This window comes from Engystomops pustulosus, chromosome 1 (genome assembly GCF_040894005.1).
Source record: "Engystomops pustulosus chromosome 1, aEngPut4.maternal, whole genome shotgun sequence".
Taxonomy (NCBI): Eukaryota; Metazoa; Chordata; class Amphibia; order Anura; family Leptodactylidae; genus Engystomops; species Engystomops pustulosus.
Window position 1 is genome coordinate 23,028,532 of NC_092411.1, and position 26,531 is coordinate 23,055,062.

At 45.1% G+C, this 26,531-nt stretch overlaps 2 protein-coding genes across 3 annotated transcripts; one reads left to right on the top strand and one right to left on the bottom strand.

Moving 5' to 3' along the window:
- Positions 1 to 274: 274 nt before the first annotated feature.
- Positions 275 to 10,118, top strand: RIMOC1 (RAB7A interacting MON1-CCZ1 complex subunit 1). Its single transcript, XM_072135592.1, has 6 exons — positions 275 to 418; positions 5,893 to 5,990; positions 6,464 to 6,604; positions 7,205 to 7,333; positions 8,255 to 8,369; positions 8,568 to 10,118. Exons 1-6 carry the CDS (start codon positions 328 to 330, stop codon positions 8,810 to 8,812), a joined length of 819 nt encoding a protein of 272 aa, XP_071991693.1. The 5' UTR covers positions 275 to 327; the 3' UTR covers positions 8,813 to 10,118.
- Positions 9,907 to 18,781, bottom strand: GPBP1 (GC-rich promoter binding protein 1). 2 transcript variants are annotated; one of them, XM_072135578.1, is made up of 10 exons: positions 18,623 to 18,781; positions 16,510 to 16,626; positions 16,126 to 16,234; positions 15,408 to 15,625; positions 13,387 to 13,453; positions 12,910 to 13,079; positions 12,495 to 12,620; positions 11,712 to 11,896; positions 10,785 to 10,887; positions 9,907 to 10,554 (listed from the first exon to the last, which is right to left on the bottom strand). In XM_072135578.1, the coding sequence occupies exons 2-10, from the start codon at positions 16,567 to 16,569 to the stop codon at positions 10,396 to 10,398; spliced, it is 1,197 nt and encodes a 398-aa protein (XP_071991679.1). In that variant the 5' UTR covers positions 16,570 to 16,626; positions 18,623 to 18,781; the 3' UTR covers positions 9,907 to 10,395. The 2 variants fall into 2 exon arrangements, with proteins under 2 accessions (XP_071991679.1, XP_071991669.1); XM_072135568.1 differs by lacking the exon at positions 18,623 to 18,781 and adding an exon at positions 18,306 to 18,457.
- Positions 18,782 to 26,531: the final 7,750 nt, after the last annotated feature.

The window sequence follows — 26,531 nt, forward strand, 5'->3', positions numbered from 1 at the left end:
TACAGGAGGTGATGATACCAGTATAGGGGCAGTGATACTAGTACAGGGGGTGATGATACCAGTATAGCAGTAGTGATACTGGTACAGGGGGTGATTATATTAATATAGGGGGCGGTAATACCAGTATCAGGGTCAGTACTTCCGATCTATGGAGCAGGAATAGGCTCAGTATTACCAGGATGGTGTAGGGGAAGGTTATCAGTAGCTTTCCCTTGTTGCCCTCCCAGTCAGTAACTTATCAGGGTTTTCCTCTAATACATACAGCTGGTAGCCCCGCCCCTTCTCTTTGGTCATGTGACCGCCGCACACGTGACCCTGGATGTAAACATGGCGGCCTCCGGCAGATTGGAGTGGAGGGACAGAGCCGGGAGGCTGCGGCAGAGATGGGAGAGGCTGCAGGATGGAGGAGGCCGCGGAGGTGAGGACGTGGGCTGCAGCATGTGTCTCTGCTCTGTCTGTATACACCTCCCATATATAGGGCAGATCACGTGACTATTCCTCTGGACCACACTACAAGCCCCAGCATGTTATATGGGGAGGGGTATACTTCTGTCAGTCCCAGCATGTTATATGGGGAGGGGTATACATCTGTCAGTCCCAGCATGTTATATGGGCAGGGGTATACTTCTGTCAGTCCCAGCATGTTATATGGGGAGGGGTATACATCTGTCAGTCCCAGCATGTTGTATGGGGAGGGGTATACATCTGTCAGTCCCAGCATGTTATATGGGGAGGGGTATACATCTGTCAGTCCCAGCATGTTATATGGGGAGGGGTATACATCTGTCAGTCCCAGCATGTTATATGGGGAGGGGTATACTTCTGTCAGTCCCAGCATGTTATATGGGCAGGGGTATACATCTGTCAGTCCCAGCATGTTATATGGGGAGGGGTATACATCTGTCTGTCCCAGTATGTTATATGGGGGGGTATACTTCTGTCAGTCCCAGCATGTTATATGGAGAGGGGTATACTTCTGTCAGTCCCAGCATGTTATATGGAGAGGGGTATACTTCTGTCAGTCCCAGCATGTTATATGGGAGGGGTATACATCTGTCAGTCCCAGCATGTTATATGGGGAGGGGTATACATCTGTCAGTCCCAGCATGTTATATGGGAGGGGTATACATCTGTCAGTCCCAGCATGTTATATGGGGAGGGGTATACATCTGTCAGTCCCAGCATGTTATATGGGGAGGGGTATACTTCTGTCAGTCCCAGCATGTTATATGGGGAGGGGTATACATCTGTCAGTCCCAGCATGTTATATGGGGAGGGGTATACATCTGTCAGTCCCAGCATGTTATATGGGGAGGGGTATACATCTGTCAGTCCCAGCATGTTATATGGGGAGGGGTATACATCTGTCAGTCCCAGCATGTTATATGGGGAGGGGTATACATCTGTCAGTCCCAGCATGTTATATGGGGAGGGGTATACATCTGTCAGTCCCAGCATGTTATATGGGGAGGGGTATACATCTGTCAGTCCCAGCATGTTATATGGGGAGGGGTATACTTATGTCAGTCCCAGCATGTTATATGGGGAGGGGTATACTTCTGTCAGTCCCACCATGTTATATGGGGAGGGGTATACATCTGTCAGTTCCAGCATGTTATATGGGGAGGGGTATACATCTGTCAGTCCCAGCATGTTATATGGGGAGGGGTATACATCTGTCAGTCCCAGCATGTTATATGGGGAGGGGTATACATCTGTCAGTCCCAGCATGTTATATGGGAGGGGTATACATCTGTCAGTCCCAGCATGTTATATGGGGAGGGGTATACATCTGTCAGTCCCAGCATGTTATGTGGGGAGGGGTATACATCTGTCAGTCCCAGCATGTTATATGGGAGGGGTATACATCTGTCAGTCCCAGCATGTTATATGGGAAGGGGTATACATCTGTCAGTCCCAGCATGTTATATGGGGAGGGGTATACATCTGTCAGTCCCAGCATGTTATATGGGGAGGGGTATACATCTGTCAGTCCCAGCATGTTATATGGGGAGGGGTATACATCTGTCAGTCCCAGCATGTTATATGGGGAGGGGTATACTTCTGTCAGTCCCAGCATGTTATATGGGGAGGGGTATACATCTGTCAGTCCCAGCATGTTATATGGGGAGGGGTATACATCTGTCAGTCCCAGCATGTTATATGGGGAGGGGTATACTTCTGTCAGTCCCAGCATGTTATACGGGGAGGGGTATACATCATGTTATATGGGGAGGGGTATACATCTGTCAGTCCCAGCATGTTATATGGGGAGGGGTATACATCTGTCAGTCCCAGCATGTTATATGGGAGAGGTATACATCTGTCAGTCCCAGCATGTTATATGGGGAGGGGTATACATCTGTCAGTCCCAGCATGTTATATGGGGAGGGGTATTCTTCTGTCAGTCCCAGCATGTTATATGGGGAGGGGTATACATCTGTCAGTCCCAGCATGTTATATGGGGAGGGGTATACTTCTGGCAGTCCCAGCATGTTATACGGGGAGGGGTATACATCATGTTATATGGGGAGGGGTATACATCTGTCAGTCCCAGCATGTTATATGGGGAGGGGTATACATCTGTCAGTCCCAGCATGTTATATGGGGAGGGGTATACATCTGTCAGTCCCAGCATGTTATATGGGGAGGGGTATACATCTGTCAGTCCCAGCATGTTATATGGGGAGGGGTATACATCTGTCAGTCCCAGCATGTTATATGGGGAGGGGTATTCTTCTGTCAGTCCCAGCATGTTATATGGGGAGGGGTATACATCTGTCAGTCCCAGCATGTTATATGGGGAGGGGTATACATCTGTCAGTCCCAGCATGTTATATGGGGAGGGGTATACTTCTGGCAGTCCCAGCATGTTATACGGGGAGGGGTATACATCATGTTATATGGGGAGGGGTATACATCTGTCAGTCCCAGCATGTTATATGGGGAGGGGTATACATCTGTCAGTCCCAGCATGTTATATGGGGAGGGGTATACATCTGTCAGTCCCAGCATGTTATATGGGGAGGGGTATACATCTGTCAGTCCCAGCATGTTATATGGGAAGGGGTATACATCTGTCAGTCCCAGCATGTTATATGGGGAGGGGTATACATCTGTCAGTCCCAGCATGTTATATGGGGAGGGGTATACATCTGTCAGTCCCAGCATGTTATATGGGGAGGGGTATACATCTGTCAGTCCCAGCATGTTATATGGGGAGGGGTATACATCTGTCAGTCCCAGCATGTTATATGGGGAGGGGTATACTTCTGTCAGTCCCAGCATGTTATATGGGGAGGGGTATACTTCTGTCAGTCCCAGCATGTTATATGGGGAGGGGTATACATCTGTCAGTCCCAGCATGTTATATGGGGAGGGGTATTCTTCTGTCAGTCCCAGCATGTTATATGGGGAGGGGTATACATCTGTCAGTCCCAGCATGTTATATGGGGAGTGGTATACTTCATGTTATATGGGGGAGGGGTATACTTCTGTCAGTCCCAGCATGTTATACGGGGAGGGGTATACATCATGTTATATGGGGAGGGGTATACATCTGTCAGTCCCAGCATGTTATATGGGAAGGGGTATACATCTGTCAGTCCCAGCATGTTATATGGGGAGGGGTATACATCTGTCAGTCCCAGCATGTTATATGGGGAGGGGTATACATCTGTCAGTCCCAGCATGTTATATGGGGAGGGGTATACATCTGTCAGTCCCAGCATGTTATATGGGGAGGGGTATACATCTGTCAGTCCCAGCATGTTATATGGGGAGGGGTATACATCTGTCAGTCCCAGCATGTTATATGGGGAGGGGTATACATCTGTCAGTCCCAGCATGTTATATGGGGAGGGGTATACTTCTGTCAGTCCCAGCATGTTATATGGGGAGGGGTATACATCTGTCAGTCCCAGCATGTTATATGGGGAGGGGTATTCTTCTGTCAGTCCCAGCATGTTATATGGGGAGGGGTATACATCTGTCAGTCCCAGCATGTTATATGGGGAGGGGTATACTTCATGTTATATGGGGGAGGGGTATACTTCTGTCAGTCCCAGCATGTTATACGGGGAGGGGTATACATCATGTTATATGGGGAGGGGTATACATCTGTCAGTCCCAGCATGTTATATGGGAAGGGGTATACATCTGTCAGTCCCAGCATGTTATATGGGGAGGGGTATACATCTGTCAGTCCCAGCATGTTATATGGGGAGGGGTATACATCTGTCAGTCCCAGCATGTTATATGGGGAGGGGTATACATCTGTCAGTCCCAGCATGTTATATGGGGAGGGGTATACATCTGTCAGTCCCAGCATGTTATATGGGGAGGGGTATACATCTGTCAGTCCCAGCATGTTATATGGGGAGGGGTATACATCTGTCAGTCCCAGCATGTTATATGGGGAGGGGTATACTTCTGTCAGTCCCAGCATGTTATATGGGGAGGGGTATACTTCTGTCAGTCCCAGCATGTTATATGGGGAGGGGTATACATCTGTCAGTCCCAGCATGTTATATGGGGAGGGGTATTCTTCTGTCAGTCCCAGCATGTTATATGGGGAGGGGTATACATCTGTCAGTCCCAGCATGTTATATGGGGAGGGGTATACTTCATGTTATATGGGGGAGGGGTATACTTCTGTCAGTCCCAGCATGTTATACGGGGAGGGGTATACATCATGTTATATGGGGAGGGGTATACATCTGTCAGTCCCAGCATGTTATATGGGGAGGGGTATACATCTGTCAGTCCCAGCATGTTATATGGGGAGGGGTATACATCATGTTATATGGGGAGGGGTATACATCATGTTATATGGGGAGGGGTATACTTCTGCCTGTCCCAGCATGTTATATGGGGAGGGGTATACATCTGTCAGTCCCAGCATGTTATATGGGGAGGGGTATACATCTGTCAGTCCCAGCATGTTATATGGGGAGGGGTATACATCTGTCAGTCCCAGCATGTTATATGGGGAGGGATATACTTCTGTCAGTCCCAGCATGTTATATGGGAAGGGGTATACATCTGTCAGTCCCAGCATGTTATATGGGGAGGGGTATACATCTGTCAGTCCCAGCATGTTATATGGGGAGGGGTATACATCTGTCAGTCCCAGCATGTTATATGGGGAGGGGTATACATCTGTCAGTCCCAGCATGTTATATGGGGAGGGGTATACATCTGTCAGTCCCAGCATGTTATATGGGGAGGGGTATACATCTGCCAGTCCCAGCATGTTATATGGGGAGGGGTATACTTCATGTTATATGGGGGAGGGGTATACATCTGTCAGTCCCAGCATGTTATATGGGGAGGGGTATACATCTGTCAGTCCCAGCATGTTATATGGGGAGGGGTATACATCTGTCAGTCCCAGCATGTTATATGGGGAGGGGTATACATCATGTTATATGGGGAGAGGTATACATCATGTTATATGGGGAGGGGTATACTTCTGCCTGTCCCAGCATGCTATATGGGGAGGGGTATACTTCTGCCTGTCCCAGCATGTTATATGGGGAGGGGTATACTTCTGCCTGTCCCAGCATGTTATATGGGGAGGGGTATACTTCTGTCAGTCCCAGCATGTTATATGGGGAGGGGTATACTTCTGTCAGTCCCAGCATGTTATATGGGGAGGGGTATACTTCTGTCAGTCCCAGCATGTTATATGGGGAGGGGTATACATCTGTCAGTCCCAGCATGTTATATGGGGAGGGGTATACATCATGTTATATGGGGAGGGGTATACTTCATGTTATATGGAGAGGGGTATACTTCTGTCAGTCCCCGCAGTGGAGGGTCTCCCCATAGATGGTGGATATATCTAGTGGCTCCTCTGATTCTCTTCTTTCCTTGGTTTTCCTCTGGCAGATGCCATATTACTGAAGGCCTCGGCCGCTCTGCAGAGTCTGGACGATGTGTGTGCAGAGGAGGATGACGGCTCCCCCTGTCTGCGCCTCTACAGTCAGGTACGTATCCGGTGACATGTGTGTCCAGGAGAGATAGCAGCGGGGTGCTCTAGGGGTCATCTAGAAGCCAGCAGTGTCACGCAGCAGAGTTGGGTATATTCACACTACGCAGAAGATTTTTCACCATTACATTTATCTGAAATCCCTGCAGACTCGGCCGCTATCACATTTATGGACTGTGTCATCTCTGCAACCCCCAACATACGGCTGCAACAAATATATTTAGTGTGCAAAATTTTCTGCAGCTAATCTGCATTGTGTGAATATGCACCCTGGCTCCCTGGTTGGATCATCTGAGAATTCATGTAGTTTCAATGGGGAGAGGGTGTAAAGGCTTGAAGAAGAAAGAAACAAGTCTCACAATTATTGCTGGATTCTGACAACCCAAGGTGGTGCACATGGCCACCATTAGTCTACATGTTATTAGGGAGGTGATGATAGCTGCTTGGTTCTCCCTCTCTTCCCCGGCGCAGGCTGTACTGGACATCACATATTATGAGGAAAATCTTCTGGTGGATGAAGAATTCCCTGGAGACGATTCCCTGCAGAAAGTGAGAGAACTACTGGAGATGTTATCAGAGCCGGAGCGTCTGAGTGGAGAAAGTCAGCGCCAGGTCAGTGCGGTGCCATGTGTGTAAACTATGGGAATCTGTCCCCGGCCTCTGGGGGTTTAAGAACATCATCTACTGCCATGATCAAGGATTGTAAACCAAGTACACTGACATGTTGTGTGACGTGTGTGCCCTCTCTGGCAGGATCCACTTTTCTTTTAGCTTCTTATGCTCTTGCTTTTAAGTAAAAAAGGCTTTTAAAAATATGCAAATGAGCCTGAGCGGCTGCAACACCTATGGAGTTCGGAGCCCCACAGGTTCATTTGCATAATTTTAAAAGCCTTTTTAAAATAAAAACAGGGCATAAGAAGCTAAAAGAAGAGCAGATCCTGCCAGAGGGGGGACACACCAGTATGTCAGTGTGCTGGGTTTACAATCCATCATCCTGGTGGTAGAAGTCCTTTAATGCTGGTAATATGTCATGTTCATACTGGAGATACACTGCGCACATTCGTATCAGGAACATGGCTAGAAATAAGGGGACACTCCACCTGCTTCTGATTAAAGAAGAAATATCTGATCTCTTTTTCTTATTACTTCCATGTTAGCCACTTACGCTACCCTGAATATTCCTGTCTGTCTTGTTTTTTCTGTATTTTTCAGGATTTAGTACTTGATGTAGAGGTGCAGGAATGTCTACACTGGAGGCGCGGAGCTCTGCTGTACATGTACTGCCATACAGTGGGGGAGAGGGAAAGGTGGACGCTACCAGACCCCAGGACTTTCCACCAGGTACTTGCAGTGATTGTACTATAGAAGTGCGCCATTGGGGCACATTTACTAAGGGTCCGAATCGCGCATTTCCGTCAGGTTTTCTGAATTTTACCGTTTTACGCCGAATTGCCCCGGGATTTTGGCGCACATTTTGTGTCAGCTTTCATGCGACGGAAATCGGGGTTGTGGCCGTCGTAAAACCTGACGGATTCGGAAAAAACGCGGTATTTTTAAAAAAAAAAAAAAAAAAAAGAAAAGTTGGGGGTCGCTTTACACTCACTTACATGCACCAGGAAGAAGATGGCGAACTCCGGCTGACCTCGGAACAGCAGCGACACCTGGTGGACATCGGGCGCACGACCTTAGTGAATCCTGGCAGAACGCAAATCCACGTCGGACAATGAGACCCATTATGTTTATGATTTGCACTTACATCAGGCATCTGTTTGTGTGTAACCACCAGTCCTGGTGGCACATCCATCCGTGTATTCTTGTGCGTGTGCAGTCTGGCCACAGATACATCTGTGGTACTTCTCTCCTGGTCATCCCTGGGAGTACTATAAGCTCCATTCTATGTGCATAGCAGAGCGGCTAGAGATACTACAAGTGCTTTGAGCTCTTACTAAACTACACTTCTCAAATTTTGATTACAAGCTGGAGCGTGATGCTGTGCTCTCTGGGTAGAAAATTCAGGTCTGTCACCCTTATTTAATATAAAATATAAGATTTTTTTTTCCTGCATATTACCAAGGTCAGTCTTCAGCCCATTAGTGATGGTGACTGTGCAGCACATGCCATGATGTACATAGGTGTGTGCACAAAGGATGGGGGTTAATCACTTTATCTACGACATTCTGATCCCCTTAACTGACAAACTTCTTTACATTGGTCTGTGAAGGAACTGGAGCTTTGCTTATACAGAAATATTTTATCACTCAGTGTCTTCAAGATGGCATCCATTACCTGCTGAAAATGCTTCATACGCGGAGTCCTGTCCAGCTGGATGACCAGGTCTCATTTCAGGACACAAGTACAGCCGCTCTGCTGGAGAAAGGTATTGGGGCCGGTGTGGGTCACATTCACACAGGACACAATGGCAATTGTGTCCTGTGTGAATGTGTAGCATGAGCAGCAGAATTGTGGTTTGTGCTGCCTACAGGAGGCATCTAGAAAATGTACAACTATATGGTATATAGGGGACACAAGAATACACAAAATTGTTCTGTATGGTGATTCTCTCCTCCTCCTCCAGGGGTCTTCAGTGACATCCATGTGCTTGCTCTTATGTACTGTGGTGAGATGTGTTACTGGGCGCTGAAATACTGCAGGGATGTGGAGCCACACAAGGCAGATCCTCAAAGTCCAGAGATTCACTTTAAAGACATTGGGGTAAAAGTATTGGACACTTATGTGGGAGTATGTGAGGGGCCTTTGCAGGGACAGGGGTGGAGCACCGACAATGCAAAGAAGATGCTACAGTATCTTAAGGAAGAGTGAGATCATATAGAGGGACAAGATGCCACACGCCAAAGATCTTCAGGCACTGACTGATATATTCCAGGGAGAGCTGCAGGTACAGCACCATGATGTCAGCTATGAAGAAGATAGAACTTAATGGAACAGTAGTGGTGGGTCTCAGAGCACAACTGCTCTCATGTCTGATGTGGAATAAAACAAACGTTTATATTATTCTCTGCCTTTGGCCATAAAACTGCACAAAGGAAAGTGTGTACTGAGCCCTAGACTCAATTTGTAAGAACATTATCTTAAGTGTATTATACCGGACTGTACAGATCTGTAGTGTGCGAGTGGCTGCCGTGAGGAAGGAGTCATAATGTGAGGGTCTCCCCAAACTATTACTATATGTATTACACTAGTTTTCTCTCTTCTCAGAGCATCTGTCCAACATCAAACCTTAAAATAGGTGACTTCTTGCCCATCCTCTCACTCGTCCAGTGACTTTATACCAGAGCAGCAGACACCTTGATTGTGCAGAATGGTCGAAGGTTCCTGTGAAGACATTTCTTCATGGCACCAACATGCAACTTACAAATTTATCTTTCCAAGTTGATCTATACTGCTCATGTACTTCAGCATACAGCAGGATGCTTACATTTGTCTGGTCGCTGGCTTATGAGCTTTGATGACTTCTAGATGCTTAAAATGGCCACAAACATTGTGGATTTTCTGCTGCATAATATGGTAGTATGAAAAGCTGTGGGACTGACATTTCTTTCCAAGGTTGCTCGAGGCCCCTTATGTCCTGCGGTCATTCTGAAGGGTTCATGTAAAAGAGTAAACACCCGTGATACGAGTTACTTCCGATTATGGGTGTTCGCTGTATTATACAGCTGATGCCCGCTGTGTATAGTACAGTTGGTGATGACCATTCTTAGGGCTTACAGGTAATCGGGGCAACACATCAAAAATTATACTCACAAGGAAGGAGTCGTAAGACTATGCCGTAATATGACTCACACAACCAGCAAATGGGTGGATAGATTCTATCACATAGTCAAGGGGTGTCTCTGAAACACCATCATTTCCTAAAGATTTGAAGCGCAGGTAATGAAACGTATCCAGTCATGAGATTTTTATTTTTTTATATCAAAATAAGTTTATTTTGAACAAAGTTAAGTCCAGGTCACTTCACAAATGCCAGGGCCGATCCAGAAACCCAATAAAACCTTGATAGTGAAAACACTGAAAACAACAATGCTTATCTGTGCACTTGCAAAAAGAGAGAAAGAAAAAAAAAAAAAGTTTCAAGGCCTCAAGGAAACAAAATATCTGAGACATGCTACATCATGGTAGAGGCTGGGATGAAGGGAGAAGATTTAAAGTGCCTTTTTTTGGAAAGCTAAACAGAAACCTTGGCAAAATGGGTCTGAAGAAACTAACAATTGTAACAAACCTCTATGCGGCCGCACTACCACCACCCGAGGAAACAAACGCTGAACAAATCAAAGTATACAGTGTCCTTGTACAAAGAGGAGAAGAAACATCTTCAAGGTAGAAGTGGTGGCCGCGGGAGTAGAAGTCTGCAGCCATAGGACATTAAAGCGAGTGTTAGTGCCCCCTCAGTAGTCGTCATCTGACGTGTCGCTGCTGCTGGTTTCCGGATCATCATCCTCGTATGTAGTTATGAAAGTGCTGCTTTTCCAAGGATCGAACCTGAGCTCTAAAGAAAGGCCACCATGTCGCAGAAGCCCGCTCCTCCTGAGCCCGGTTTTCTGTAGCTGCCAAGAGAAGGAGGAGGTAATGAGGGAAGAACCAGAATAAAGACTGGAAAAATTAAGGGAAGTCACAGAGTGCACATATCATGTATATGAATGGTTCAAGTCTCCACAGGGTAACCTTAAGATCATCCACCAATCCTTAGGTTGAGCCATAAATATGGCCCTTGTTCTTGTGATTTATGGGAGACACAGCAGTAAACCACCACAGATCAGAGACAGCCCACAATTACCTGTTCGCTAATGGCTTGAACCTCCCTCATCTCGTCTTCGGTAAGTGGTGCATAGGTGTCGTCATTCTCAATGTCCTCCTGCCAGCCCATTTCCTTCAACAACCTACAGATCAGACAAGGTCTGTGTTATTTTGCTGACCCATTCATTTCTATGGCTCATTTACAAGGCATTTTTTTCCCGCAATGCCAATAGCCTGAGCTTGGGTTCTATTCTTGTTGGTTATGCTGTTGGGACTTCTACATTGTAGTGTATAGGTCTATAAAAACACTAAATGCTGGGAAGGCAAAACTCCATAAAATAATTAATCATAGGAACCCGCAATATTATCCACAGTTAATACACACCAATAAATTCAATACCTACAAGTAGATCATTATAGTACATAATATAAGAGCAAATCAAATACTGTACTATTCACCAATAATATGTCACATTTATTAATACGGAATATAAAAGCTGCTCCTCAGGACCTAAAAATTTTTTTGAAAAAGTACATAAAACCATGTGGTGGTCATATTGATCCATGTAATATATAAGAATTCATTTTATACATCTTTTTGTACAATGAATATTAAGCAACTGAATAATCCCAAGTTACACACAACTAGGCCCACAACAAACGTTATCAAGGGAGAAACTGTTATAGTTATACTAACCAGAACATTGTATAACGTGGATCAAGAGACCCCCATCACAGCACCCCGAATGGGGGTTTCACCGCCCACCTCCTCAAGGGATACTGATAAAACTCCATGTGGTGTCTGTACCTGTAGCCTGGATACACATCATGCCACAATTTCCTTTACAACAAGTCTGACAGTTTTGCCCTGGATGCACAGCATGTAAATGTCTGCTGCCTCCGAGACCTTGTACACCTGGTGTGGTAATATACACACACTTCTGGGAGCCCCCTGTAACAGGATTACCTGTGCTCGGCTTCCAGTGAACTGGACAGAACATCCTCCTGAGGAAAGGTACAAGAGCGCGTGATTTGTCTGGAAGTAAAGGAGGAATTTCCATTTCCTGGAGGGATTTCGCCCTGATCAAAGTTTAGGTTTATATCCCGTTCATGACAAGTGCTTCTGTTCTGCAGACTGGAATCATGCACATCCTGCGGGTAGAGAAGCTGTGTAAGGTGCATGAGACTATAACCACAGGGGGCTCACAGGAACTCAACAAGCAAACAGTTTTTTTTTTTTAATAAGAGCCACAAGGGTAAACCACCCCTCTACACTGACATTAGACTTGTCTGGGTCCACCTCATCTCCGCCACATGATCGCTGGATGATATAGGGGCAGCGGTGTATTTGATGAGCACCACAGAGCAGGACATCAGCAAACAGCTGTTTTTGTGAAGGTGCATCTGTCTTCTCTTCTACATGAGCTTTAAACCCAGAAACCTAACACTCCATGATACAATCCAGACACAGACAGGCGGGTCTTAGGCTACATTCACACGACCGTATTCGGAAGCTTACGCCGTACAGACATCCCCATAAATGGCAATGGCCACAAGGAGCGATACCATGCCACACACATATGGCACCGTACATGGGGAAAAATAGGACATGTCCCATCTTTTCTCATGTTATGGCCTTTATGCCGTGCATTTCTATGTGTGTATGTAGCCTTACACTGACTGCTGACAGAAGGCCAAAATTTGGCAGAGTCAATGACTACTTATGAGTCACTCCCTATAGAGCAGGTACCTCATCCATGGATGTTTGGGAGCCGTCCAAGGAGTCTTGATGTGCACAATGATTTGGTCTGAGGCTTTCATTAGAAGAGTCCAGACTTTCCAGCATTTGTTCTTCAGTCAGCAGACAACTCTGTTCCTAAGGGAGAAAGAACAGGCGTCAGCAGGGACATCAGGCCATGTTCACAGTGGAGCAGAGAGTTACACAGAGGACACCAGTAGAAAGGCCAAGTCAGTACCGCTTTAAAGAATCACCAGAACCAGTTTAGAAATTGGCTGTATGGATATGACAGACAATTGTACTTGTGAACTAGGTCTAAAGCTTTGGAGACGAGCCATGGGAGACTGAACAGACAGATTGTTCCTCTTTACAACACGTCAGTTGCGGCTCACTTCTGTGATCATCACTGGGTCTAGTGGGATTTTACCTGAGTTGCTTCTTTGGGTGCTAGGCTCTTGGGAGGGTCACTTCCATTCTTTGCAGCAGGAGTGTGGGAATTTGTTGGAATTGGATATCCAGACAGTGAGAAGTCGTCCTTCATCCCTTTCTTAATGACCAGCATTCGTGAGGGTCTGGATTTACTATTCGGAGGGTATTCTGTACAAGAGAATACATAGGTCTGAGACAATGTGAGGACTCCAATCAATGAGCTGCACTTAACCCAATGCTTTGCCCATATACTGCTTTCTGAAAAAATCCTACCCAGACTCCAGGGAACAGCAAACACCATCAGTGTACTGTGTCATGTGTCTGTAGCTTGTGGTTTATAGTTTTTGCATATTTTTCTATAAACAAATCCTTAGGCTACAGCGTTTGCAAATTCTGTATGACCTCACAGCATTGGAATAAACATACAATAAGTCAAAAAGCAGCTCCCAGTTTATCAGGCTATGCTGGGACTCACCCCACACTCCTGCAGCTACAGACTTGTTTTGGTTAGACTCTTTTTCATGCTCTGGGTTCAGAGACGGCTGAAAGGCAAAACAAAAAGTGTCAGGTCACAAATATTCAAAAAAGATGAATAAATAATAGGTGCAGATGGTGCAGGTAGGGTTCTTATGGACTGCCCCCCAGAGTTTAGTAGGGCATTTAGAAGCCTGAGAACACATACTCTAGCATCTAGTCTAGCATAACACCTTCATTACAGAGAAGCTCTAATTCCATATACATTATCTATCAAAATAATCCAGTTCTTGCTAACCTGCCTGTACCAACTCTCCCTTTTTGGAGACATCACCGCCATGCACCAAACTATTCAAGCACGACATTGAACACTTGCCAGAATTCGCACTGCTCTTAAAGGACACCTGTCATCAGGTCTCTGTCTCTATTTCTGTCACCTCTACCTGTTGGAGCAGCTCACAAGGATCCCATCCCAGCCTTTATATAGTCAATTCATACATTAATCATTGTAAAATCATCTTTTCTTTATTATGTAAATGAGGCTGGTCACATGGTCAGGCAGCAATGTCACCCCTGTTCCCCCTCCCCTCCCGCTGCTCAGGTCTGTTTGTAATGTATAGTAAAGCATTTCTAGTGTCTGTGCTTTATCTGCTGACATGCTGCATCCTCCTAATACACATGTGTGAGACACAGACATCAGCTACACAAGTACCTGGCATGTTCTGCTATATCATGGCTGCATCCTGGAGCTGTTGTATCTCTCCTATACACACACAGGCTGCAGGGGGCACCAGCACCAGGAAGCACATCATTATACAGCCTCACATAATTACACAGGCTGTCAGTCAAGCACTGGGGGTGTGGCTGTACCTCCCACTCATGAATAGAGTGGACAGCTTGAATATGATAATGACTCATTGGACATTTCACAGGTCATTTGCATACAGCTTTAGGACCTCATTGCTTAGGTTTACAGGCATGTAGAGGGACAATGAAGGGATAGAGGCAATGCTCTCTAATGGCAGTTTATGAAGATATATTTAGTGTAGGGGGGTTATTTTGCCTGACGGGTGCTCTTTGATGATTCTTGCATATTAAAATAAACTTGCCATAAAAATCTCCACTTGTTTCCAAATGCATCATGAAATGATCACCATAGAAAAGACTGTCATCATTAAAGGGGTTTGCCCATGAAAGAAAGTTCTTGAAATTTCAATCCCCTAGTGATGTTTACACAATAAAGATTTTTAACCCCTTATTTTACAATTTAATTGCCGTTTTAGCTCCTATCACGCTTTGATGGTCGGTGCAAGATTCCAGCGTGGGGACTCTTAAGCAGACACTTAATGATCCATCTGTGCTTAGATTATCAGGGTCCAGGCTTATATACACTTTTATTTAGCTTCTGAACATTCTACCAGTATCTGGCATATAGAAAGAGGAGACAGATGAGATCCATGAGATGCATACAACATACCATGGGAGACATGTATCATTCCTATTGCTTTTTTTTTTTTAGTGCAACTTTTTGTGAGACTTTTTGCAGTTTGAGACCAAGTAGGTGCAGAGTTAGCTGCCTCAAGGATTTAGTGCAACGTGTTTGTTCAACTTGTGACTTTTGGGCTCTGAAATAGTCACATTCTTGCACCTAATAAGTCCCAAAACAGAGCATGCTAGACCCAGACCTACTTTCGGAACCTACAAAAGTGAGACTAAACAGGCAACTCATCACATGCATCACAAAGTGGAAAAACTTAAGATACATTGCAACGATTAAGTAGGCCAAAAAACTATGATACATGTGCCCTAATGACCCTCTTCAGCTCTGCTGCATCTGAGCTATAACACACACAGATAAAGACCTTATCATACCCATTCTCCCAAATACAGATAGATCGATCACAAACACATAAATCAAACACATACAGAACAATGTGGATTCATCAAACCCTGCTAAATTTGCATTCAAGCCATGAAATAACATGATGCATGTCCTTAGCCTGAGGTTTCCTTTACACTTACAAAGTCTTCAGCTTCAAACTGCTTGCGCCTTTCCCAGTTATCTTTTCGTGTTGCCTCGTTTTCTGAAATACTCCCGTCACGAAGCCTTTTTCCACCGTGAAATGTGCCGCTCCTCGAGCGAGGGCCCGTGACACTCAGTGTACCACTGTGATTTAGATTCTCCAATCCATTCTTGCTTTGTGAGCGCCAGTCGTTCTTTTCTTTTCTCCCAAAGTTTCCTATATTGGTGATCCAAAACGGTAAACAATGAAACAGGAAGAAGTTCCCAGCTTATCCCCTCACCTATACTAGAGTCAAGACTAGAACAGCACAGGAGTTGAAGCCCCCATTAACCTCAGGACAGGCAAGTGTCCCAACAAATGCTTCCCACCAATATCTATCATATACTGATCATAAAGTAATAATATAAGGCAGCTAGACCACCCATAAAGGGAACAATGACAACTAATAGTGGAAATAAGCTTCAACAACCATGCACACAGCCTCGATCACATGTCTGGTGGGGGGACCAGAAAATGGTGTCCTATCTAGGGGCCCCCATGTAGGGTTTTTTTTTAGTGCTGCTTGGAAGCTGCACTTGCACCAGATATAATTCTGCAGCTGCACCAGAGACATATGAGGAGACACAGCTACAAATAACATAGGGGTCTTGGTATAGATTCTGCATCGGGTCTAAAAGCTTTCAAAAGAACACACAACTATTTAATATATCACCTACCACTACTGGAGCGACAATCAAACGCATCTGAAGAATTGTGACGTCTCCGGAGCGCGTTGTAACGGCCGTCCAGTCGCACCTCAGAATGCTTCTCTGTGCTCAGAACGGTCTACAATGACAAATCTTTGGTTAATACCCTGGCCTAAAAGCCTCCACCTCAAGCTTAATACAGTTCCTCCCCCCATGACAAGTGCAGGTCCTGATTCTACTCTGTGGTCTCCACATAAATGGAGGTCACATGAAAGGGTGTCAGAGTGCAGAGAAGTGACAGTCTTATGGCAACCCCAGAGCAAGCAGAACGTCTACATCAGTCAGGAAACGTAAAGAATCACAAATAGATTCTACCCATAATTGTGTACCCTATTCCCAGAGACCACATCTTACCTTGGATGATGGTGGTGTGGGGAAACTAAGCCAGGATGGTGCAAAGTCATGCTGCGCCATTTAGGTCAAGTCACTTGGAGGATGAATAACAAGGTTCTAACACCTCATTGCAAGCCCCTGTGAACACAAAGTCACAAGAAAATGTATTAAGTATCCGTCCCGCTGCACAATGATTGTATAGAGCGATTACATGGAGAGGTCTACACAAGAATTGTAAACCTAATCATAGCCGTCATACAGAGATGGCTAGCAGCAGTCACTCTATGCATGCATCAAAGATCTCATTAACATTTTACCGCTCACAAAAATTTTTACTTTTCCCTGGGAGCCTAATCCTGTATTCACTGATGTCATAGGGCGGAGGGGCGAGAGGCATGCAGGGAAGATGTGATGTGCATTTTCCCTGGACGTCTGTAGACAGATCATTGATAACACTGATTCGATGGGATGTCACAAGAAGATCACCATTATACGTGATCTGTGTATAGGAACTGCTAGACATAAAAATATGTTTTCCAGGGTGGGAAAAGGAAAACAAGGCTAGAAAGACCTATATAATGTGTCCCTGCTAACGTGTAAAAATAACAAAAAATCTGCAGGTTTATCCAACACAGCAGGCGACCATAGCTTGGTCTGGTGCTAGAATTGCCTATTTAAGGACAGAAAACAGGGACAGTAACACAGCATGAATAGAAAACTATTAATATTATATAAGCATACAAGTCATACTCCTCAAAAATGGCGAGGAAAAATTTTAGTGCTTCTTCTGACCCCCATCCCAGCTACATGAAACTGGCCTGCATTTTACTTGGACCTGAATGATCCGAGGTACCCAAAATCTGCACCCAATTATCTATAGTTATCCCAACAATGAATGGCCCACATTTCAGGATGAGTTCAAGCATGATGAGAAGGTTTATACTGTAACATGTGGAACCACTTCATCAAATAAAAATTCAACCGCAACACCATCCCGATCTGTAATCCTTCTGCTCTCTGCTGTGGGGTCCCAGTGCAGAAACTGGCGATACAAAGTGCAAAACCACCCCCTTCCCCCCAAACATCCAGCCTAACCCTCATTTGTGGAGACCAGTGCGTCCCATGTGTATGTAGCCTGGTTATACATTACTGGTACTGTTCTGTGCTGTTCCTCAACCTGTGTGGGTCCATACTATTGTGCCAGAAATTCACAAGATTATCTGGAGAAACTGCTGGTCATTTTTATTTAGTGTTTTCTGGTAAAGCAGGGTGATAAATCCTAGTGAAGCTGCAGGTGTATATTCACATGTGTAGGTTTAGGGTTGATATTTTTTAAGCCAAAGTCGTGGCATTAGAGAAGTGTCACTTATGTCCCATCTCCAGTTTACGGCCCTGAACGCTGTGAACTCCAGGTGAGCCCTGTCCTTCATATGGGATTATCTTGCCACATATCCACCCTTCATGTGCTACTTACAGACCCCCTGCCCCCTGGTCTTGGGTCACAGCAGTCATACAATATCCAGATACACTGAATAGCAGATAAGGATCCGTTTTACATTCCAATTAATTGTTGGGTGGGAAACGCATCAAAACCCGCGCATGTGAATACAGGGAGGCGTAAAACAAAGTGTAAGGGAAACCAACAACATAACACACGGCTGGTGTGCAATGGATACAATAACCATCTGCAGTCATGAAGGATAAAACTTCAAGGAAGAAAAGAAACCAGACAGGAGCGCCGCAGCGGGCACCGGGCAGGAGCGCCGCAGGGACACGGTGTAGTGAAGGTTGTACTAGGAGCAGCAGTCACTACTCACACATTGCCCCATCCGGGGAGCTCCAGACACAAGTCCCCGGGACCTCATCCCCGCACCCCGGGGGCCGTCCTCCTCATCCAGGGAGACGATAAGCGTTTCAGCCACCAAAAACTACACAAGACACATAGAATACTACAACCGGCGTTCGCACAAGACACCTAAGTTCAGGGACTTTCCGAGTGAAACTTCCACAGACTTCCGCCTACAGAGGCCCCCGCCGTGAGCTGCCCTCGTGGTGCCTGAGCGCTCGTCTTACTCATGGCAGCCAACGTGAGGCGCGCTGTGTGCCCTGCCGCCCCGTCCTCCCATCCAGTCACCTGCAGTAGAGGCCCCGGATCACGAGCTGCGAGCGCGGCCGTGCAGCCTGGAGCCATTGGGCGGCGCCATCTGGGGGCGAAGAGGTTAAAATGCGTGCGGAGGCGTCACTGGGGGCTCCCGGGCCTCCCCTCTGGTGACGTCATCTAATTCCTCCAGCCGTGCTGACGTCACGTGGGAGCAAGGTGGATACAGGCGGGAGATGCTGTTGAGCTGCATGTGATGAGGGGGAGAGCTGATGATGATGCTGCTGCTGCTGCTGCACCTCATCGTTTATACGTTTCCATTTTCACTCCCCACCTTCAAAAATCTATAATTTATTTTTATTTTTCCATGTACAGAGCTGTGTGTGGGCTTGCAGGGCTTCCTTGTAACAAATTGCACTTCATAATTACGGTATTCAATATTCCATGCCGTGTACTGGGAAGCGGGAAAAAATTCTAAATGCAGTGAAATTGGCGAAAAAACACATTTGCACTATGTTCTTGTGGGCTCGGATTTTACAGCTTTCACTGTGCGCCACAAATGACATGTCTACTTTATTCTTTGGGTCGGTGCGATCATGGGGATAAAAAACTTGTCTAGATTATATAATGTTTTCATACATTTACAAAAATTAAAACCTCCTGTACAAAAAAAAAAATTTTATTTTGACATCTTCTGGCGCTTATAACTTTCATACTTTGGTGTACAGAGCTGTGGGTGATGTGATTTTTTGCCACTTTTGATGACATCTTCAATGCTACCATTTTGAGGCCTTTTGATCACTTTTTGTTGAAATTTTTATATTTTGCGAATCGGCAAAAAAGTGTCCTTTTCAACTTTGAGTGCTATTTTCCGTTACAGGGTTAAGAGCTGGGAATAACCATTATTATATTTTTATAGATCGGACATTTTGGGACGTGATAATTCCCAACTTGTTTATGATTTTTACTGTTTATTTAAATCCGTTCTAGAGAAAAGGGAGGTGATTTGAATTTTTATTTTTGTAACTTTTTTTATTCATTGATTTTAAGACCCTGTAGGGTACTTTGACCCTAGGTTGTCTGATCCTATCGTACACTTCCATACAGTATGGCAGTATATGGGGATTTTCCACATCATTTATTACAATTTGAAAATCGCACATTGTACTACATGGGCTAAAAAGAGAGACAGCCTCGGGTCTTTGTAGAGTTGAAGTCCCAAATGAATGTGACAGGGGATGGAGTTATCACCAATCAGGGCAGAGCCACCACCAATCGGGGGCAAAGCCAGTGGGAGTTGGGGCCCACCGGTGGGCCAGTCCGACCCTGGACGCATTGCTGAAGCCAAACTTTCTACACAGATACAGTACCGGAAAAAACTTACTACACTGATGTGGTACCAGAAACAAGTTTGCTACATAACTACTGGACGACGACCAAGCTCATTTGCATAATACAACCTTTATTTCTTAAAAATAACAGGGCATAAGAACCTAAAAGAAGAGCAGATCCTGCCAGAGGGGGCACACACCAGTATGTCAGTGTGCTTGGTTTACAATCTTTCATCCTGGTTGTAGATTTCCTTTAAAACCCATAGCAAAGAAGTTTCTGGATCACTCCTGCACTTTGGAAGCAGGAGCAGGGCCTGGGGGGATGGTAGAGTCTGTGTATGGTTGTCAGTCACTACAGCGCACAGCACAACACCAGAAGAAGTCAGGCCTTCTGCACTGCGTCCAGGCAGGACTACATCCTGAAGTTGCCAGTGCCGCCCCCTGCAGCCTCCGCACTGAATGTGGAGCCTGATGCACTGGAGACAACGCGATCATAGGCTCTTTTATCTAGTCAGGCATATTATTAAAATTTTGGGCAGCCATGGGTCCATCCCGACCAATAGGCCTGGGCGACCGCATATATTGTAAACCGCATATATTGTAACTGGGTCATAGATTTGGTGATCACTATCCCATTATAGTAGATGGGATGTACTCAACATGAATCAGCCAGATGAAGAGAAGAGGAAAAATGGGGCCAAATCCTCCTTGAGTCAGTGAAGGGCAAGACACCCCTTCTGATGTTTCTCCGTCTTGATTCTGAGCAGCCGTATACTCTTCTGACTGGGGCTAGTACCGTGTTTCTCCAAAAATAAGAATAACAAAATAAAAATAACCGCGGCCGCACTTTCGTCAGGTTTTCAGGATTTGTGCCGCTGGGACAGGTATTTAACTGGGGATTGTGTTGCATGCGATCAGATTGTGGTGTGATCGGCTTTTATGTGACAGAAATCGGGGGCGATCCGAATGATTCAAAAACTAATGCGTTTTTTAATGGACTGCTTAAATACGCCCCAAATACGGGTTCAAAATGCCACGTGTGCCACTACCCGAATTCTTAACGTGTGCCACAGCCTCGTGCAATATCTAAATGATCTCCTCATTGCCAACGGGTCTTATTTTCAGGGGATGCCTTTTTATTTCTAAGCTTGAAAAAAATTGTACTATGCCTTATATTCAGGGGGTGTCTTATTTTCGGGGAAGCAGGGTATACAAGAAAATCCCTCAGGCCTCTGCCAATGGAAACTTACTGACCTAGGTGTGGAAGCTGAAATAAATTTAGTAAGATGGGAACCAAGCTAAGGAGTGGCCTTCCCAGCCTCCCACTTCTGGAAGTCTGTTCACCTTACATCATCACCATGTTTCATCTCTACACCACAGCCACCTTGTACTATCATGCCTAGAGGTGTCCTGCAGGGGCCATGTATTACCTCATCCCATTTGCATTAATACCTTGAGGGTGATGCCACATGTCACGTTCTTAGACCGTTTTAAAGCATGCGGTTTCGGTCCATTTGTTAAAACGCACACATTTTTGAATGTTTACCATGTGTTTGGCTGCTTTGAACCTGTTTATCTTCAGTTCTAGAAGTGTAGGCAGAAACAGATTAAAACACGCCAAACACATGGTAAACATTAATTAACACATACGTTTTTAAACAGACTCAAAACGCATGCTTTAAAACTGTCCGAAAACGGAATGTGTGGCATCACCCTTAGGCCGCGGTCACACATTCCTCTAACGTTGCGTTCATAACCTGTAGTGGGTCGGGCCATTTTTGTGGTTGGTTACTGGGAAATAACTACGGTACATGATTTTAATGGTTTGGCCTAGCACTGACTTCCTGGAAAACAAGGATTACATACAGACCAACTTTGCAGCCATACAGCCATGACAGAGTTAAAATACGGATTACACATGGCCCACAAATACGGCCATTAAAGCCACAGATTGTGGACGTAGAAAATCAACGATTGTGTGCAGAAGAATTAGTCTCTTTCATATACTTCTGTCTGACCAGATAGTTCTTGAAGGCCCTATAAACAGTGTGGCCTGATGGCTTTTTGGGGTCTACAGTAGTGATGAGAATAGGGGCCTAGAGTGACCCAAGTGAATAGCTATGTCCCTCAGCTCCAGCTGGGGCATTCTCACTGCATTGCTTTCCATATGGGACACTTTAAGGAACTTTATGCCCCATTCGTGTGTTTGTTGGGGTCCTCTGTGTCTGTAGTGGCACTATCTAGTGATACTACTGTATATCGCTGTGTGACTCCAGATGGGGCCGCACATATTACTTGTCAAGCAGTAATATTACATGACAGTGTCCTGCTGGCCTTAGAAGCAGCTGCCTGACACGGTGATGATCTATATTTTTGCCCATAGATGCGTCTGTCTGTATAACCTTTCTTTTGTGTCTCAGATGTTCCAATTCAATGTTTTCTTTCCTCCAAAAAATGGCCTGGTAACTGTACACTATGGGGCACATTTACTTACCCAGTCCAGTCGCGATCCACCGGCGGGTTCTCCGACACTGATTCGGGTCCAGCCGGGATTCACTAAGGTCCGTGCGCCGGTATCCACTAGGTGTCGCTGCTGCGCCGAGGTCCCCGGAGTTCACCTTCAAGTGCGTGTCAAGCAACACTTTCTTTTCTTTCTTTAAAATACCACGGTTTTTCCGAATCCGTCGGGTTTTCCGAGGGCCACGTCCCCCGTCCCCCCCATTTCTGTCCCATGCAACCCAGCGCCGAAATCCGATCGCGTGCGCCAAAATCCCGGTGGAATTTGTCGCAAATCGTCGGGATACCCGACGGAATCGCACGATTCGAACCCTTAGTAAATGAGCCCCTATGTCTTACCCACAGAGTCTATGGATTGTGTTACATATTCAGTACTTTTACAGGATGAAAATGTCGATGACTTAACCTTGAAATTAATGGCGGTTCAACCCAAACCCATCAGCTGTACAAATAAGTACATACATCGGCAGGTGATTGTTTGTAGCTCTCCTCTAATCATAATCTGATATTGATGACCTCCCCAGAAAACCCCTTTCTGATTTCTATCGTTCTTTTCAGTAAGATTTGGAGCAGTTCACATGAGTTCAGTTATTTCCATCATGGCGTTTTGTATGGATGCCCAATTTATTTCGATAGACCCGAAGTTGTATCTGGGCATATAGAAACCACACAGGGTTAACATTTCAGAGCTGCAACAATCCTTTATTAAATCCTTCTTTGACCTTTTGGGAATTAGCAGAAGGGAGTTACAATGTGGATGAATAGTGCAGATGGTATGTCACATCAGGACTGTTGGATCAGGAAACTGGAAGTACTGGTTCTTGTCTTTGTGATGCGAAGCGCCATCCAGAAAACGGTTTACACATCCATAAATAGGGTTAGGCAGGCAGCCATAATGACAGAATATGCAATGTCTCATCCGGGTATCACTAAGCAGCCGAACCGGTTAATGCGGACTAACTTTATATAAAGTGGATTTCAGTATTGTCCTACCTCTATACTGGATACAAAGAAGTCAGTATGTGAGCCTTATCATGTAAGTCTTATGTGAGAAGTTTTATTTCGATGCGTGGACAGTGATTCATAGGTGTGGACCTATTGGGGCACATTTACTTGCCTCGTCCGGAGGATTTTCCGAAAGTGCATTGTCCGACGACAATGCACTGTGCCCCGATTCAATAAGATTGTGCGCCCGATATCCTGCATGTGTCGCTTCCCCAATCAGATCCTCCGGAGTTCACCTTCTTCTTCCTGGTGCATGTAAGTGCATTGTAATTGACACAATTTTAAAGTTAAATCCTGCAGTTTGTCTGAATCAGTTGGATTGTCCGATTTGGCGTGCGCCAAAATCCCCTTCATGATGCCTGTCCCAGCGGCGCAAATCCTGAAAACGTTGGAATATCCGACTAAAGTGCGGTCCGTGGGACCCTTAGTAAATAAGCCCCATTGTGTCAATGAATGGATTTAGGAGGTATTCCCGGATCAAACTTATCACTGGACTGAAATGAAATTAGGGCTTAGGGCTATCCCTAAGGTCATTGTAAAAAGTAGTATGGAATTCTCTGTAGGGGACTAGGAGGTCACAGCCACGTGGAGTAGTCCCTATTCAGTGATAGTTGAGCCACCTGGGTCTGGATTCACCATCATAAGGCATCAACTAGATCAGGCCTAGGTCAGGGCGAGCACAATTTGTGCATAATCCAGGCATAAACATGCTCAGCAGACCATTCAAATCCATTTTTATCATAGTGCAAATCAGAAACGATGGGCACCAAAGTCCTTGCCCTACCCTATGTGAATGGTAAAGTGACAAGCCCATACTATTTGCATAAAATTTTTAATCCCGTCATTCTGTCTTTGCATTACCGACCCAGGCCAAATTCCACCTTTATGGATGACCAGCTCATCGAGGTCTCATCATTAGTTTTAAAGATATATTCCCATAAAGACAAAATTCTTAAATATACTCGGGATAACAAAATAACACATTCTCTAATCCAATGTTATTAACCTGTCTCTATCAGTCCTGGTATTTATATTTTGGTAGTCCCTGGATACAACCATGAACTCCTGAATATTCCTCTGCTTTGTCTTGCAGGAGGAGACAGCAGCAGCTCTACAGACAAGATAAGCTCTGGATCCGCGGGTGGGGAGCTTAGCAGTGCTGACTGTGTGTTTTATTGCTTAGGTTAGGTATGAGAGCTGAGTGTGTTATTTTGTCTTATATCCATCTCATGTCGCTGATCTGTCTTATTTCTCTTTTTCTATGTGTCAGATATTGGTAGAATCTTCAGAAGCTAAATGAAAGTGTAGCTAAACCCTGTACCCTGATAATCTAAGCACATTCTCAGCACACAGCATCTGAAAGCACAGAGGGATCATGAAGCGTCTGCTCAGATAGTTCCTGCAAACACTGCTGAATCTTACAGTGACCATTACTGAGCGATGAGCCAAAAACAGCAATAAAATTATATACTAAGGGGCTAAAAATTATCTTTCTTGTGTAAACATCACTAGGGGATTCAAATTTGAGAACTTCCTTTCATGGACAAACCCCTTCAAGATGAGTGGGAACTGCCACAGCAGGAGACATTGTTGTCAGCTGTAACTGATGTTCAAGGCCACATGAAAAGTTATTGAAACAATGACATTTTTTGTGGGGGTGCACCTAGCGCTGGTGTTGGCTCTTGTTTCAATAAATTGTTTGAAATAAGGAAATCACCATTACAGCTTCCACTAAAATGTCCTACTTTCATGTAGAAAACCATGAAGTATTTAATTTTCCTGGTCCTTATTCCTAGTGACCATTTAAAAAACTCCATTTAACTAATTTCCCAAAGTTTGTCTAGGGTCATGTTTTATAGAATTTTAGCCCTCAGATCCAATTAAAACCCTAATTGCCATGAAGAGTTGCGTCGCACTGGTAAAAAGTAAAATTGCATGGGACAGAAATCCAGGACCCCCAGAATCAGGGAACAGGATCTGGTACCTTTGACTTTGGAAATTTGGAGGAAAATTGGGACAGCTTTCCAAAGTCTTTCCACAGAATCTTCCAAATGACTCTGGGAAACTTTTGGCCATGCCTCCTCCTGGCTATGGCCAGTGGCTGCAGGTCCTCTTACCCTGTATGTGGCGCTTCTGGAACTACGAACTGGCTAGCAAGTCCAATACTTTCTGGTCTTTCACAAATTGTGTGGAATGAATCCTAGAAGTCCTTATTTTTCAGAATTTTTGGTTTGTGCGGAATCCGTTTATCCTCTGTAGTTCTTAGCCAAGAATTCTAAACTCACAAATTGGCACAAAATCTCTATGACACTATGGCTGCCGCTCAATAGACTAAAACTAGGCTCTTCTGTACAAAGGGGAAGCGTAATCTCCTACATGATGACTTGGAAGCAAATACAACCCAATGGAAGTAGATAAATACCCAATATATTCCACTTGTGTCCCTGGTTCCCTTCAGGCGTGACTACAACACAGATCTTGCTTTGGCTAGTAATATGAGGTATTTCCTTTTCCATACATTAACGTATCCTCCCAAGGTCCATGCCCACAAAATGGAGAAGTAGAGACAAAGTTCAAGTTCTGCCTGATATGAGTGCATGTGCCTTACAGGAACCTTTGTCATAATGCTGCTATTGATTGTAATAAGAGCAGCACAGTCCGGATACAGCTACACAAGACACCACAAAGTCACTTATGTAGTGTAGCACAATTCCAAAGTAAAATATATATATATAATTTTATGGGGCACATGGAGAGTGCATTGTCCGACTCTAATGTACTAATTCACCAAGATCGTGCACCCGATATCATGATTGTATCCCTTCCCCGCTCAGGACTGACCAAATTCACCATCTTTTTAGTGGTGCATCTATGTGCTTGGGCTTGCGACACAATTGGAAAGTTAGATCCTGCGCTTAGTCCGAATCAGTTGGATGGTCCAACGTCCCGTCCCCATAGATTGTGTCGCATGGAAGCAGTGCATGGAAGAAACGCACCCGCTCATTGAATACTAGTACAGACCCATTTAAACATTATAGAATGGGCACAGTTTGAAAAAAGTCTCAAAGCGGCGCAAAGCCTTAGTAAATGTG